Raw genomic sequence first — 14,666 nt, 5'->3', positions numbered from 1 at the left:
AGCGGAGCGCGGGGCGGCACCGCGCGGGGCGGGGGCGGGCGCGCCGCCGGCGGGAGGGAGGGGGCCGCGCCCGGCTCCGCCCGGCCTGGCCGCCCGCGGCCCCGGGCGAGCGGCTGCGGTGGGTGCACGGCTGCAGCGGGGGAACAGGGGCGCCCGCACCCGTGGGCGCCCGCGCCCCAGGGGGCACGGCTGCCCCCGCGGGCGGACACGGAGGCACCTGCCCGCGGGGTACCGACGGGCACCCCCCCGGATGCAGCCTCTGCCTGCTGCCCTGGGCACCCCACCTCTGTTTGGGTGCCTCCCCCTCCCCCGAGGAGGTGGGTGCTGTGGGTGCCGCGGGGGGAGCGGGACCCGTGGGAAAGCACCTTGCGGGCCTCGCCAGGGAGCGCGCGGCGGTTTGGAGGGTTTTGGCACAAGCGGTGCTGTGCGAGCTATAAATAGGAGAGCTTCGGGGCAGAGAAAGGGGTCATTTGCTGGGCGAGATCCCCCTGCGCGCACTGCTGCCAAGCTGTCCCCAGCAAGACACCTCTAACGAGGCGACCCGGCACCCTGCCGCATCGGGACTGCGCCGCCAGCGCACAAACATCCACCCCCGGCTGCCTCATCTCTGCTCAACCCACCGCCCGAAACGGGGGCACGGAGGGACCCGGGGAAAAAGCTGCTGGAGATTTCGGTGCGCAGTCGGTGTGGTGGAGCGTGAGCTGGTGAGACAGCGGAGGCTGAGCGAGTGGGGTTGCCCTGGAAACAGAGAGGCTGCATGTGAAGGGCTCCAGTACCCATCGTTTATACTTATGAGGCCGATGACATGTGTCATTGCAGAGTGATGTCAGGAGAAGCAGGAGCGGAGAGAAGGCTGCTTCACTCTCCATGGCCCAGCGCGCCCAGCCGGTGCAATGCTCCTGGCTCGGGGGTGCAGAGCCGGCCACCGCACTCCTGGGGACCAGCACGCACCCCCGGCACCCACACGAGTGCCACCTGCCCCAGGAGCCACCGAGCGGGAAGAACCAACTTTGCCAGGGTCGCAGTGGGAATTAGTGACGAGGCACAGCCCATCACATCTTACCGACCCACTCCTCCGTGGCTCCAGGCCAGCAGAACCAGCAGCTCTGGATGGGGAGCGTGGCCAGGAAAGGAGAAGGTGCTGCCAGGCCTCTCGCTCTGGCACTAGATGCTGCTACAGAGCAACATCATTCTAATTATAGTAACGGTGTCAGTGCTGAACAGTGGGAAAAATACATACTTCAAAAGGTCTATAACTATGTAATTTGCTGCTGGCAAAACTCACTACAAAAAAAACCCAGAATGAAGCACTTTTTAAAAGTAATTTGTACTCATCTGACTTGCTTTAAATTAGCTAAAGGTTCAGCAGGAGGGGCAGGGGGGATGAGGTGGGCATACAAGCAGCAAAGATTTCTGGTTAAAACTGCTTTCTATTCATATGGCTTTATACTAGTTTTACATGAAACAGCGACATTTGGTGGATCTATGTTTAATCTAAATATAGCCCAAGTCAAGTCAGTACAGCATTACCCTTACGCTTAGAGAAAGGAGGGAGTCGGGTGGGTAGGCAGACATTTAAAAGTCACTTCTTCGATGTGTTTTGCTAGCAATGGTTTCCTAAATTATGTGATTGTGTGGAGCTACGTGTGGAGCAGAACTGCAGGACTGGGGATTTAGCGTGAGTAAAGTGCAACCCACTCCTGTAAATTCCTTCTCCAGTTCCTGCTGTCCCTGAAAGCGCCCATCACTGTCACTGTCACTGTCACTGTCACTCCACCTGGAGAGCAGCTGTTGCTCTCTGCGTGTTTCACCCCTGGGGATCCCACGGGGACTTGCTGGGGCAGTGAGGTGAAGCAGAGCAGGGGGGGGAGAAAATAGTAACCCTGCTGCCTGGAGCTGCCCTTTGAGATTAGAGCAAATCCTTGTTAGGAAAGAAATAAACTCACTCTGTGTATCTCACATTGACTAGTGAGCGACCAAGACTGGTTCCTGTGCGGACACAGAACAAGAGACAAGTCCCTTCCTTGAAAAGCCACAGGCTGAACACGTAAGACAAAGGGTAGGAGAGTAAAACCAGCCGTTCTGGCAGGGAGCTCACAGCTTTCCAGCTCCTTTCCACCACCGTGCTGCTTTTGCTGCATTAAGCCGGCCAGATGCACATGGCTATTCCCCAAGCTGGTTTTGTGCAGGGAAGGTATAACTGATGTTCTTATCCTTCCTCATCCATGTCTGCTCAAAGACCATTTCATTTCCATGCCCCCGCAGCCACAGATCTCGCACAGAGAAAGTTGGACTAGGCCAGTCCTTTCATAACTATTGCTGCGTATCAAAGTGGTTCAAAATGACATTTCTCGTCAATAATGTCAGGAAAAACCACCCGTGGGAGGGTTAAGGGAAATCCAAACAGGAGTGAAAAAGGGTGCAAGTCTGGCTTAGTGGAAATGATTCTTGTCCTGTCAGTGGGGAGAATGAGAGGATCATGGTCTGGCCCCACCTAGGATCATATTCAGTGCTGGAAGTTTCTGTTTCTTGCCCTCCAGAGAAGTTTTCTCTTTGGGGATGAATGCACCATGCAAGTCACCAGCCAGGACAAGGAAAGAAAAAGCCTGTCAGATGGGTTCTTAAATTAGATGGACAATGAATGATGAGTCTGTTCCAGCCGAGCAGAAAGGGACGGATGGAACAAGGGGCCCTTGGGAAGGCAACAAGCTACTGATCTGAGGCTTGGTTAAGGACAAACAGAGCTTGAGTCAGAAATACCTTGAAAGCATAATCAGATCCTCAGGCAGGGTAAATCAGCTGATGATTTATGTACACGTGGTGATTCACTTTTCATGCAGTACTGCATGTGTGTTTCCAAGTCCAAATTCCCTTGGCACAAGGACACATGAGACAGCATTGTCCCCTGTGGCAAATGGAGGAAGACCTCACATGCAAGAGTGACAGTCTGCTGCCTTGCTACCATGTGCCTCAGTTTCCCCACTAAGCAATGGATGTTGGTGGGGAATTCAGATCAGAAAGTAGGTCCTTGTGAAGCTCCCAGACTGCCCACAAGCCTTGGGCTGCACAATCCAAATGAGAGAAGGAAAGCTTGCTGCTGGTGTTGGGGGAAGGGAATTAATCAGCAGGAGATGACAACAGAAGTCCAGGCTTTCATTAATTAGAGGAGGGCATGAGCTGATTCAGGGAGCGTCTCCCACACTGCACTGGCGTGTGTTTCTGCAGTCACATTCTTCTGCTCCCTGGAGACACAGGGAGTTTCTAGGTACTGCTCCAAATCACAGCCCTGTCGAGCAGAACTGTGTCACGTAACATGTGACACAAGACCTTCCCCTGGGGAGACGCTGTGGGCCTGCCAGGAAGATAAACATGTTTGGCACTGCACAAATCAGGCTATTACTGCATCAATCACAGGGTCTTGCATTCAGCCAAAAGGTGGCTAGGAAGCAGAGCTGGAGAGCAAGCCTTTCACAGAAGTTTTTCAGAACAGGTACCCCAGAAACATAGACCACCCTCTATCACACATCATTTGTGCTGGAGAACTTCCTCTCATGGTGGATTTAGTAGAGGCTATGAATATCTGCACAGGAATTCAGGTAATTTAGTATGGCAGAATGAAGCCCGATGGCTGCAAACACAGGCTGCAAACGCAGACCAATTTAGAGCAGAATTAAGGCATAAGGAGAGTTAGCCATTGGCACAGCTGATCTATGGATTTGTGGCTGCTATATCACTTCATGTTTTTACTGTATCTGAATGCTTTTCTAAGAGATCTAGCACAGCCCAGCTACGTATTGTGAGCTTGATACTGACATTAGGAGATAAAATTATCTGGCTTGTCCTGTGCAGATCAGTCTAGACAGTTCCTTCTGGCTTGTAAAAGAATCCATATGCATACATATGCATACATATAGCAACTGGCATAATGAGACCCTAGTTTCAGTCATGGCCTTCGGACACAACTGTTTTACAAATAAGAAATATACAGTATTAATCCTGGGTTTGGTGGGAATATATCTTTTTGGAAATATTTGGATAAGGATCTTTCTTCACCCTTTTGGCTTAGATGATGTGCCTGGTTACCAAACATAGACATCTTCACAGGCAATTTAGTCCTGGTTTAGTTATGTAGAGGGGTGTCTTCCTCCAGCACCACAGCACTAAGAACAGTCTGGAGAAAGTATAATAGGGTAGACCCTTTGTTGGATAAAGCATGAATCAACAGACCCAGCTGCCACTAAGGGTTTTGGGTTGGAGGTATTTTGTGTACCTTATCTATATTATGGGTACTGTGAAACCTTTTCTAATTAGTCTTCTGGAAGATGAAATGCCTACAATGACATTGGCAAGTGCCATTTTCAGCCCGCTCACACAGGACTGAAATGGCTCGTTAAGTCATCTGCAATCAGTGGTGGGGCCCTAAAGCTTTGAATACTGGATACACTGCTGTACAGCAATTTTCTCATGTCAAGAGAAGCAAGAACAGTCAGGCACCTCTTCCCCTTTTTCTCTCTCTCTGCCAAATGAGCCTTTTTTATTTTCCTTTTTTTTTTAAACTGTTCCCTTAGAAACAGTCAGCTTAGCCCTTTCACCCCTGCTTCTCCTCTCTGCGCCGTACAGCACTGCCATCCTCTGCTGCTCCCTGTGGTCTCTCTCCCTGCTCACATTAAATGAGCATGGCACGGACTTGCACAGCCCTTTGGTAGCGTGCCTTGGGAGGTAACGGAGAGGATGTTTACAGCAGACATGCTGCAGCAAGGGGGGTGGCACATGAACCTCCATGCTGTGACCTCAGTTGACAATTATGCAGTTGTCATTGGCAAGCTGTGGCTGTTCCCCTGTGTTTGGACCCCTCCCCGCCGCCTGTTCACCGGAGTGAGCTGTCGGGCTTTAAAGGCCACAAAACGCCTGGTTCAGCTTCTCATCCCATTCACGCAAAGAAGATGTTAACCCCAGCCTACTTCCAGCTCTAGAATGAACTCTCAGTTTCACTAGAGCATTTCATTATAAAATGAAATCACCCTGTTTGCTGGAAATGCATCAGCTCTTACTGTCAGTTCCAGCAGGTTCTAGCCAATTTATTTCACGGAGCTTAGAAAAGTTGGAAAGGACTGAAGCAATGGATAGGAACATGAACCTCTCTACCAGATTTTCTGTGTTGGAAAAGATTACATGATCTACAGAGACATGTGAACCAGGGAAAAGGTTCAGAACACATCTGTGACTGAAATAAACCCAAAGAAGTTCAGTCTGGCTCTGAGCTGTGCCAGTTCTGTCTAAACTCAGGTCTCCAAAACAGAGATTGGAATGTGGAAGATAACGGCTATATGGATTCACACTATTTGTTCTGTCAGACCAGGATTCTTACTGGCAATGGCTGGCACCAGCTCTCTGCTGAGAAGGTCCAAGAAATCCTGCTGCACACTAATCAGGGATAACTTGCTCCAAGCGCAAGTTTCCTCCTGATCCCGACAAAGAGTGTGAGTTTAAATCAAAATGCATGAAAATTTATTGCCCTGCAAAATTCTTTTTTTTTTTTTTTTTTTTTTAAGTCAAAAGGTCTTTACTAAAACTCTAGGTCTTCTCCTTCTCCACAGGAATGTCAAATACCATTTTGATCTTGCTAAGTTTCTGCTAGGCCTCAGGAAAACACTCAGGCAAAGGCATTTGCAGCCTTGCTATAAGAACAGCCTTGCATTTGATAACTGGCCTTTTGGATGCCTTTTTGTGTGCTGCAGCCTCAAACGGGATGCTTGTATTTACAAAGATTAGGAACCTAGAGACCTTTTCATTCTCACCTCCACTTTGGCTGCTGCTTCTGAAATGCTTTGAGACTCCTGTTCTCCAGAGAAACTATCCACATGTTCCCTTCTCAGTTTGTTCACACTGGGAACAAAAATTCATGGTGGGGCATGTTCTGGGGGAGATAATACTCAGTGGGTTTGATTGTGCGGAGGACATCTCTGCAGGGATCAGATGGTCAGTCTCGTATCTCTGTAGTTCTTATCCACTGTGGAAAAACATATGAGGTGAATTTCAGGGGGCTTTGGCTTCCTGTCATTCCATAAATACTCTGGAGAAAGCACCTCGGAGGGTTTGTGGGAGAGGAAGTGTCTGTTGAGATGACTTTCTTCCTGCCAGGCTGCCATGATCCCATTGGCTTTGTCCGTCAGGATGGTCATGTGGCAAGTCTTGGTGAACTCATAGACTTTCTTGACCAGCCCTCCAAACACAGCTCCTCCTTAGTAGAAGTCCCCTTCTCCATCAGGGATGTAGGCTGCTGAAGAGCTCCTCCTCTCATAAGGGAACTGGCTTCGAGGGACATTGAAATAGCCAGGGTGTATGGCCGCTACTATATCACCCAGGGTCTCAGGCCCCCAGGCATTGTAGAACACCATGTCAACATCCAGGCAGAAGAGGTAGTCCACCTCCTGATGGCTCGTCTCTGCTATGTGCTTGTTTATGGCCTCCATCCTGCGCATGGTGATCTCTTGCCAGCTGGGGTATTTCTTGATGGGGACAATGACAAACTTTCATCCAGGTTGCAGCTGGACATTGGGAATTGTCTCAGGGTTGTCAGTGAAGATATAATAGTTCACCCGATAGCCTTTCATGAAATGTTTCTCTGCTGACTCCAAGAAGCAGCCCACAAACCTTGTGTATCTGAGCAGACACAACATGTGAATAGCACAGCAGAGACAAGGGGATGCATGGTGGATTATGAAGGGTACTTTAATGAATGGAAGAAGACAAGGGATGAAGAGTGTTGACTAGCTATTGCTGCAAGGATGCATACACTACACATGCAATAGGTAAAGTATAGTGGAGGACAAGGAACAAGATTATTCCTGCTTTGACCAACCAACCACCTATCTACAGTTCTAATTCCCAAGGCACATGCTAGTTTTTAAAAAATACTGACCGTGCTTTAGGTACCTTGGGTGCTGAGTCTGTTAAGTTGTAGGCTTGTATGATTATGGATGCAATACATGGGCATAAAAGTTTACTACAGACTGGGACAGATTTCACCTCTGCTGAGGACAAGAAAAGCCAAAATTATCTTTCCACAGAGGAAGTACATCGACCCAAGAACTGTGCCCACTGAGTGGTTCACTTACTTTCCAATGGCAAAGGCTGTCACCCATATGGTGAGATGCAGTGGCCTGTAGGCACTGTCTAGGATCTCAGATTTGAAGGCTCCTTCCCAGATGATGGGGGCCAGCCATGGTGTGACTATCAGCACATTCTGATGCCTGAAGGAAAAGAAAAGGGAATGTTAATGAAATGTAACTGTTCCTTTTGGTTTCAAGGCCAGTAAATGGGAAAGAAACACTAAAAAGGCAGCTAGAAGAAGAGTGTGTGTATCAGCATTAACTCATTATGGATGGTATTATCTTCAGATTCTTTTCCCTGACCTCTTATTTAAGGTTACCAAGCATGGACATTTCAGTTCCTTGGATGAAATTAAGCACTGTTTAACGAATTAGCAAAACTCCAAGGATCTACTAAAATCTCATTTAAGCTCATAAGGACTTCTCTGCTGAGGAGGGTTTAATGACCACTGAACTCACAGAATGAGAAGCTATGCATATTTGCTATCAGTCTGATGTAGATCGCTACATACAGATTAAAACACAAGTAATAATATGAAAATTACTATTAAAATATACCCCATTGCTGTGTTATTAAAACACAGCTTGCGGCATGACAGTTTGTTTTTCCAGTATTTATATATAGCTTTAACACATTCAGATATAATTTAAAATTCTGTATGTGAGCCAGTATTCAAATGTGTGACAAAGTTATAGAAAATCCTTAATCTCCTGTGTGGGTAGTGGAAATATTGAATATACATGCAGCAGAGTCTGATTATGCCCTATTACAGCTATGCCACGCTATTTCAACTGTCTTCTTTGTTTTCAGGGTTTCTTTCTTACCTTTTTGATTTTAAAAGAAGATGTCATTTATGATGTATAATTTACCCTAGCCCACTCACATTTGCCCCAGACCATGATCTGTAGCACTCTGCTAATGAAATTTGTCATAAACAGCACAGGGCCACACTTGGAGGCTGAAGCAGTCTCCCATCTGACACGCTCCCATGGCAATAATAGCACAAAAACCAAAGCAAGGGACTGTGGGGAGCAGTTTGATGGCTGAGGCAGCAGTACACTTTCAACCCAGACCTAATACTTCCAGTCTGAGTGGATAAGAGAATAACAATTTCACTCTCTCCTATAGTAATGCATATGATTAGAAGATTAAATTATACAGGAAGAAGAATTTGGTTTGTAGAAAATATACTGAGCTGGTCTCTTTCTGAGTTGATTATCCTTTGGGGGGGGGGGGGGGGGGGGCACGAGGGGGAGAGAGAGAAGGAAACCTGCAAGTTTGTTTCTCTAAGCAAGGCTTTTTTTAATTTCATTTTAAAGGGCTGCACTGGCTTTCCCAATGACTCATTTCCATGGTATGCATCCTCTCAGTGCGTGCGAGTGAACTCCCTTCAGAAGACATAGAGCACTAGAAGCTACATGATTCTCTCCTCATTTAGTCCAGTGTATACTAGCTGATTTTGCACATTAATTTATTCCAATATGGAAGAGAGAAATATTCAGTCGTAGCATGTCCTGTTGAAATAGCAGGGGGAGGGGGGGGAAAAAAAAAATATATGTACCAACAGGGTGTGTTTATTAACATGCAAAAGAATGGTGGCTGTTGAAGGCGAACTGCTAGAGATAAGTCAGGTCATAGGAGCTGGACCAAAGGAGACTGCCAACAAACGACCTGACAAGGAGCGTTTGCCTAAGTCACTTCTTAGCTGCTGCTACCTGAAACCTTTCGTGTCTGTTTAAACTCACTGGTTTGACTGCTTCTCATAGAGACTTGTCTGTGTGAGTGCCTGCAATTTGTTCCGGAGTAAGATCCAGCAGGTTAGCTGAAACCATTGCTGAAGGTCATACAAGGCACTTGCTTGATTTCGCCCCGAAATGGATTCAAAGCTCTCCCACAGCTGGTTACAACTACAACACAGTTCCAGAAGGAATTTCTCACTGTCTTCCAGCTATTATATATCTCCCATCTCTTAAAAAGAGTTCCTGGCAGCAACCATGTAGACAGGCTGTGTGTGTGTGCTAATGTATTAACTGGGTGTTTACAGTAGGTATGTTAGCAAGTATACAGTGACTAAATGCAATCTTATATCAGCATAGATAGCTGTAGACATACGCATATGGTTAGACTTCTCTTGGAACTAGGTACTGTTCTGTGTGTATCAGGACTTTGAAACTGTGAGTGTCACCGAGCACCCAAAGCAAAGTCAGCAGAAACAAACAACAAAGTCCAAACAAAGAAACTTACTTTGGAGCCAACACTCTTGGCTGCTGATAAAATAATCTGTAAAAAGGAAGAAATATCTATTGAATAATACATGAATATGCCCGGAAGAGAGGAACAGCAGTTTAAAGGTCAGGAAATAAAAAGCCAGTACTTACTGGGGGAAAAGCTGGATTAGCTTCTCTTCTGTACACTGGAGTTTCATGGAGCTGCATGATGGGGTGGGAAAAGAAAGGGATTGTAATGCTTTTCCTAAAACAAGAACCAGGTTCAGCTTCAGGACCTGCTGCTGTACTGACAGCTGTCCCAGTCCTCGCTCCAGTTGCTGTGCACACTGCTCTGCCTGGTACAGAGAGTTAGACATTGCCTGTATGCACCTTCAAGGGCTGCCAGACGATTAACAGTTTTGAAACAAAGCACACAACAGAACAGGGATGGAGAGATCCTGGAAGCTCTCCAAGCCTGTGCGTAAATCAGAGTTTAGGGTTCAAACTCTAGGGAAGGACATGCTTGTTGGGGACTGCCAGTACTGGTCATGTATGTGCTTCACTCCCTGCATAACTGTTCCTGTTCACCTGGAGGGCTGAACTACCTGAAATATATTACACTTTAAACAGCATTCAGAGAAATAAGCATCTTACTAGACACAATGTTTTTTAATGGCTTGAAATAATCAGAAATGCCTCTATAAGAAATCATCTTTTCTATTTGCTTTTCTTTTGTTTTCACAAGATCAGTAGGTCATGATAAAGGATGGGAAAAGCCAAGGCTTGTAATTACAGCTATGGTCCGATATGGCAGTGAAGTCACTTAGGCCATGTACCCTGCTCCTCCACAGTGTAAGTTCTCTTTTATGCAGCTTTGACATAGCTTTTAGGACCCATGCTAAGTCAGTTAACTGTACATTAGTTTGCACCACACAATGAAGCTGACTCCTTAAACTGTAAGATTTCTGGAGAAGCAGCAACCCTTTCATTTTACTCAGAGCAGGCTTCTGGTCCACGACTCAAGTGCTGCCATAACACAAATACATTCACAAAGTGAGTGGAAAGCACAGATCATAGAGTGAAGAAGATGAACATGATTAGGAGACTGGGGGTTATTCCTAACTCTGCCAAAACTCCTTATACAATTGTTCATTTCACCTCTCTGACTTACGTTTCTCCATCTAGCAAGCTGGGATACTTAATCCACATCTCAAAGCACAGTGAGATCCTGTGTGTACATGTGCATGTGTGTGATTACACCCTGATAATAAAGCCAATGTTAACCTGTTAGTCATGGTCTCTGTCACCCACAACAAACAAGGCCTCGCTCATGCTGTACAAATATAGAGCTGTCCTGAAGGGCAAGCAGACTAAAGCGGAAAAGGTTGCATTATTACCCTTTTGTTTTAAGAGAGTGACTAATTGTAGATTCATAAAATAAAGAACAAATGACTACTTGTTAATAACTACTTATACTGTCAGTGAAGTACAGCTCCTGTAACAATGATCTGTGTTATTAATTACATACAAAATGGGATACTTACAAGATTTCTGGGCAAGGAAGATAATATGGGAAGTAGTGCACTTTTCCATTCTCAGCTGTAATCCTGGGATAGCAAAGAAACATTTTAAGATAGGTAATACTGAAAGATATCTTCCTAGGATTTTCCAAGATCTCAGAATCTGGCACAGATTTTGAGAAATAACTCTAGCTGACTGCTTGTCTACTTTACTAATTAGTGTAGGATCCAGTGTATTCACGTTTTAATGTAATACACTGCTGCTAAGGCATAAACGGGAAGTTCAGGACAAAACGAGTCCAGAAGCATCCAGCTTGTAACATCAGGTCTAAGAATTTTTATCTACATCAAGTGGTCTACAAAATGTAGGTCTACACATTTTTGAAAAGCGTACACCAATGGAGACACATAAGGCAATGCTCAAAATGGATAAATATGCAATATACACTGATGTGACATACTGACACTTCCCGGAACTTTAAATGCTGTGTGTGCATCCTTTGATTTGTGTAGCAGACAAATAGGCTGCATAAGCTTTTTTCTCCCTTCAGTTCTGATCACAATCTATATAGATTTTTACATACAATCACTTAACTACTGGTGAAATGCAACTACCCACAAGGTGAAATAAGAGCAAATTGCAACATCAGAAATACAGTATAATTAAGAATAATTTAATAATAATTAATAATTTAATAGTTAATAGAAATGCCTGATCTCAGATTCCTTTGAAACAATGTTTGAGTTTGCTGAAGAGAATCTGTAAGGCATACTTAGCATTCAGTATGCTCAAAAGCTACAAACATTCTCAATGTTTGAAAGCAGCAATGTTTGATAGCTACAAAGCTAGCCCTAGGTACACTGGAGTGAGTTTGGACTGTTTGAAGAGACAGAAAATAATATCTTTTAAGGCCTGAACTGAAATGTAACTGGAATATTCTGTACTTGAACATTTGTTTGTGAGTCAGATTCGGTGTTAGCAGACTAATTTAGACACAATTGGTCTGTTTTTCTCTCTCGCTTTGGAGGCTTCTCCCTGTACTAGTGTTACTTTATCTACTATATAAATCACTGTTCTTTCTTACAGCTCTAACGGGGACTTCCCATAAAATGCACTGCCTATATTTTTCTGCTACTATGTTTTTTACCACAGTATAGATATAGACAGCATGTTTTAAATGTGACCAAGCTTGCCAGCAAATGCTTACCAGATAAACGCAGTAACAACAAACAGACAGACAAGAGATCCCAACACTCTCCTGCAAATCATGACTTCTAGAGTAGAAAAAGGAAGGGCAACTTCTTACTCCCAGCAGCTTTCAATCTGCAAAGAACAAAAAAGCAACAGAAATTGGCTATAAATATCTCACTATGAGAGAAATGGATTATTTTATTATAGAAGCATGAGGTTCTCCAAGCAATTTTGTTTTAATTCAGTCTTTCTGAAATCAGGAACACAGAAGGAACCAGACTGTAAGAGCCAGGCCACTTAGTCACTGAGGCAGTTCCTGTAAACCGTTTGAGAAACCTCTCAATTTCAGTGAGATATAATCACAGTTACAAGTGTGTGGGGAGCCTTTCTCATTTGATTCTAGTTTCTGTAGATTCCATTTATTCATCTAAAGCACACACCCTTTGCAAATTTAATTTCATTTTATTAAATTGCATTTAATAAACTCACCAAAACCAAGCATATCAGGTGATACATAGCATATCAGCTAATACAGTTACCCTTTCAGCAGATAAACTCCGTCTTTCACAGAAAAGTAGCTGCCAGAGACAGCTCCCTCTAAAGGTTGATAGAAAGGTAAAAAATTCCACTTCTCAAAATCCCACTTTAAAAAAAAAATTAAATATATATAGATATATTATCTCAAGGCCTTCCACCATTTAAGGCCTTCATGGATTCACGCTGAGCAGTTCTGGATTCTTGCCTAAAAATGCTGCAGATCCACAAATGTAGAAGGATTTGCAACGAGCCTTTCCCCTCTAGCTGTTATTCTATGCTTTGACCAGTTTTATCTAATTCCTATGCTAATTCTGTAATGAGAGCTGCTACACCGATGCCAGGATTTTTCAGTGCCACGTATCTGACCCTGTGCTTGATGCCTCTGGCACACGCAAAATGGACAAGTGTGCAGAGGGGCGTTCAAACAGTTGCTTTTCAATCATTCTTTGAGAGCTGGCTAGACACAGGGTGGGAGACAACCTATGGCAGTGCTTTACTGCCCTTCTTCTCAGGAGGCTTCCTAATTTCCAACCAGGATCTCATGTGCTGCAGTTTAGGTCTGTGCCTTTTTATGACAGTGTTCATGCACCTGGAGACTCCCTTTACATATCTGAAGTCTATGATGTTTCCTTCCCTCTCCTAGCTGGGTCTATGACATATAAAATGTACAAGTACTTGACTTTATGGAATTGTACTCCATTTTTAGGCTATTTGTTTTTCTAAAACATCAAGCCTTGATTGAATTCTGTTTTCTGTGGTGCTTGCAGCCCCTCCCGGCTTGATACCACTTTCCAATTTCATAAACATCCTCTCAAAATTTTCCCCCAAAACATAAATGAAAACATAAGACACTACCACTTTGCAGATAGTCTCCTGGGGATTCTAATTTCCTGCACCTGACCATCCTCATGCACTTATCGCCATGGCGTACAGAGAGCAACAGCATAGAACTTGGGTGGTGGGGAAGGACAGAGGATAATGAACAGATAGAATAAAGGAGAATAAAAGTTATCCTCAAACTGAATAGTAAAATTAAGGCAAAATTAAAAAAGACATGGGTGTTCTGGTTATTTTAGTGCAGTTTCAGCTATTATAATAGGCATAGTGCACTTCCATGTGTCTTTACAGAGTAAACATCTAATCCCTCAGGAAAAGTAATACACATATTTTGAAATATTGCATCATTAGCACAGCTGATGCATTTTCCCTTTGCTTCACTTTCTCTGTTTCAAATCTGCAAGAACACTGGAGCCAGATGAGTTCAGAACGTCTCCTTGCATCTAAAACCATCACATTGACATTTACGGTATTTGTCCTCAACTGATTTACAACTCTAGGGTTCACAATGAATGCAAACAAAAACTAAATAGACGTGGTTGCAGTTAGTGACAGAATCTCCTAACAAGCAGAAAAATGGCTAAAGCATTTTTAACAGTTACTCAGGTTCCTCGAATTTGTTCAGAGATTTTTTTAAAAAGCAATATGGTTGAAAATAGCTATATTACTCCTAAATGAACTTGCTTGACCTCCCAGAACAAAGCAGTACTTTATCTTCAAGCTCTGCCTTGGAAAGCATTCTGGATTGCAGATAAATACCTCATTTGTAGACTGTTCCATGGAAAATATTATTTGCAGATCAACTATTTCAGATTTCTAAACCTGTATTTCAGATTTCTAAAACTGAAGCAGCGAGCTGTGAGTGCAGTGTCATTCAGAATGTGAAGAAAGAGAGGATATCCATGGGAAGGGCTTAATCTGTGCCGAGGAAAAAGGTTCCTTGCTGGACTCCATTGTTAAACAGGCTGCCTGTAACTATTATAACTTCAGACTGTGCCGTGACACAGACACATTCAATCATGCTTGAGTCTTGAACATGAACTTCAGTACAAATCCACTGCTTGGGTTTCTAGCTTTTCAGATTCTCATATTACAGCTAGCACCATAACGAGTTAACTTTACTCTGGCTGAGATCCAACTAGGAAGCACTGCACAGAGTCCACACTTCATTTACAGCACATTCGTCAGATTTTTTATTTCAAGAGGCAAAAAATAGGTCCTTTCACCATTGCACTTGTTCAGTGCAACAGAAATTAAAAA

The 14,666-nt window shown here is 44.4% G+C and overlaps 1 protein-coding gene across 1 annotated transcript; it reads right to left on the bottom strand.

Annotated features, from left to right (window-relative positions):
- Positions 1–4,411: 4,411 nt before the first annotated feature.
- GBGT1 (globoside alpha-1,3-N-acetylgalactosaminyltransferase 1 (FORS blood group)) lies at positions 4,412–14,623 on the bottom strand. The gene is given in 7 exon segments (XM_072883371.1): positions 4,412–6,663; positions 7,119–7,253; positions 9,358–9,393; positions 9,492–9,542; positions 10,865–10,927; positions 12,049–12,164; positions 14,166–14,623. Coding segments are annotated over 6 exon segments (1,038 nt in total). The 5' UTR covers positions 12,111–12,164; positions 14,166–14,623; the 3' UTR covers positions 4,412–5,972.
- Positions 14,624–14,666: the final 43 nt, after the last annotated feature.

The sequence above is a fragment of the Ciconia boyciana genome, chromosome 18 (assembly GCF_034638445.1).
Source record: "Ciconia boyciana chromosome 18, ASM3463844v1, whole genome shotgun sequence".
NCBI classification, from domain to species: Eukaryota; Metazoa; Chordata; class Aves; order Ciconiiformes; family Ciconiidae; genus Ciconia; species Ciconia boyciana.
Note: the sequence above shows the minus strand (reverse complement) of the source record. Positions and strands in the feature narration are given on the sequence as shown.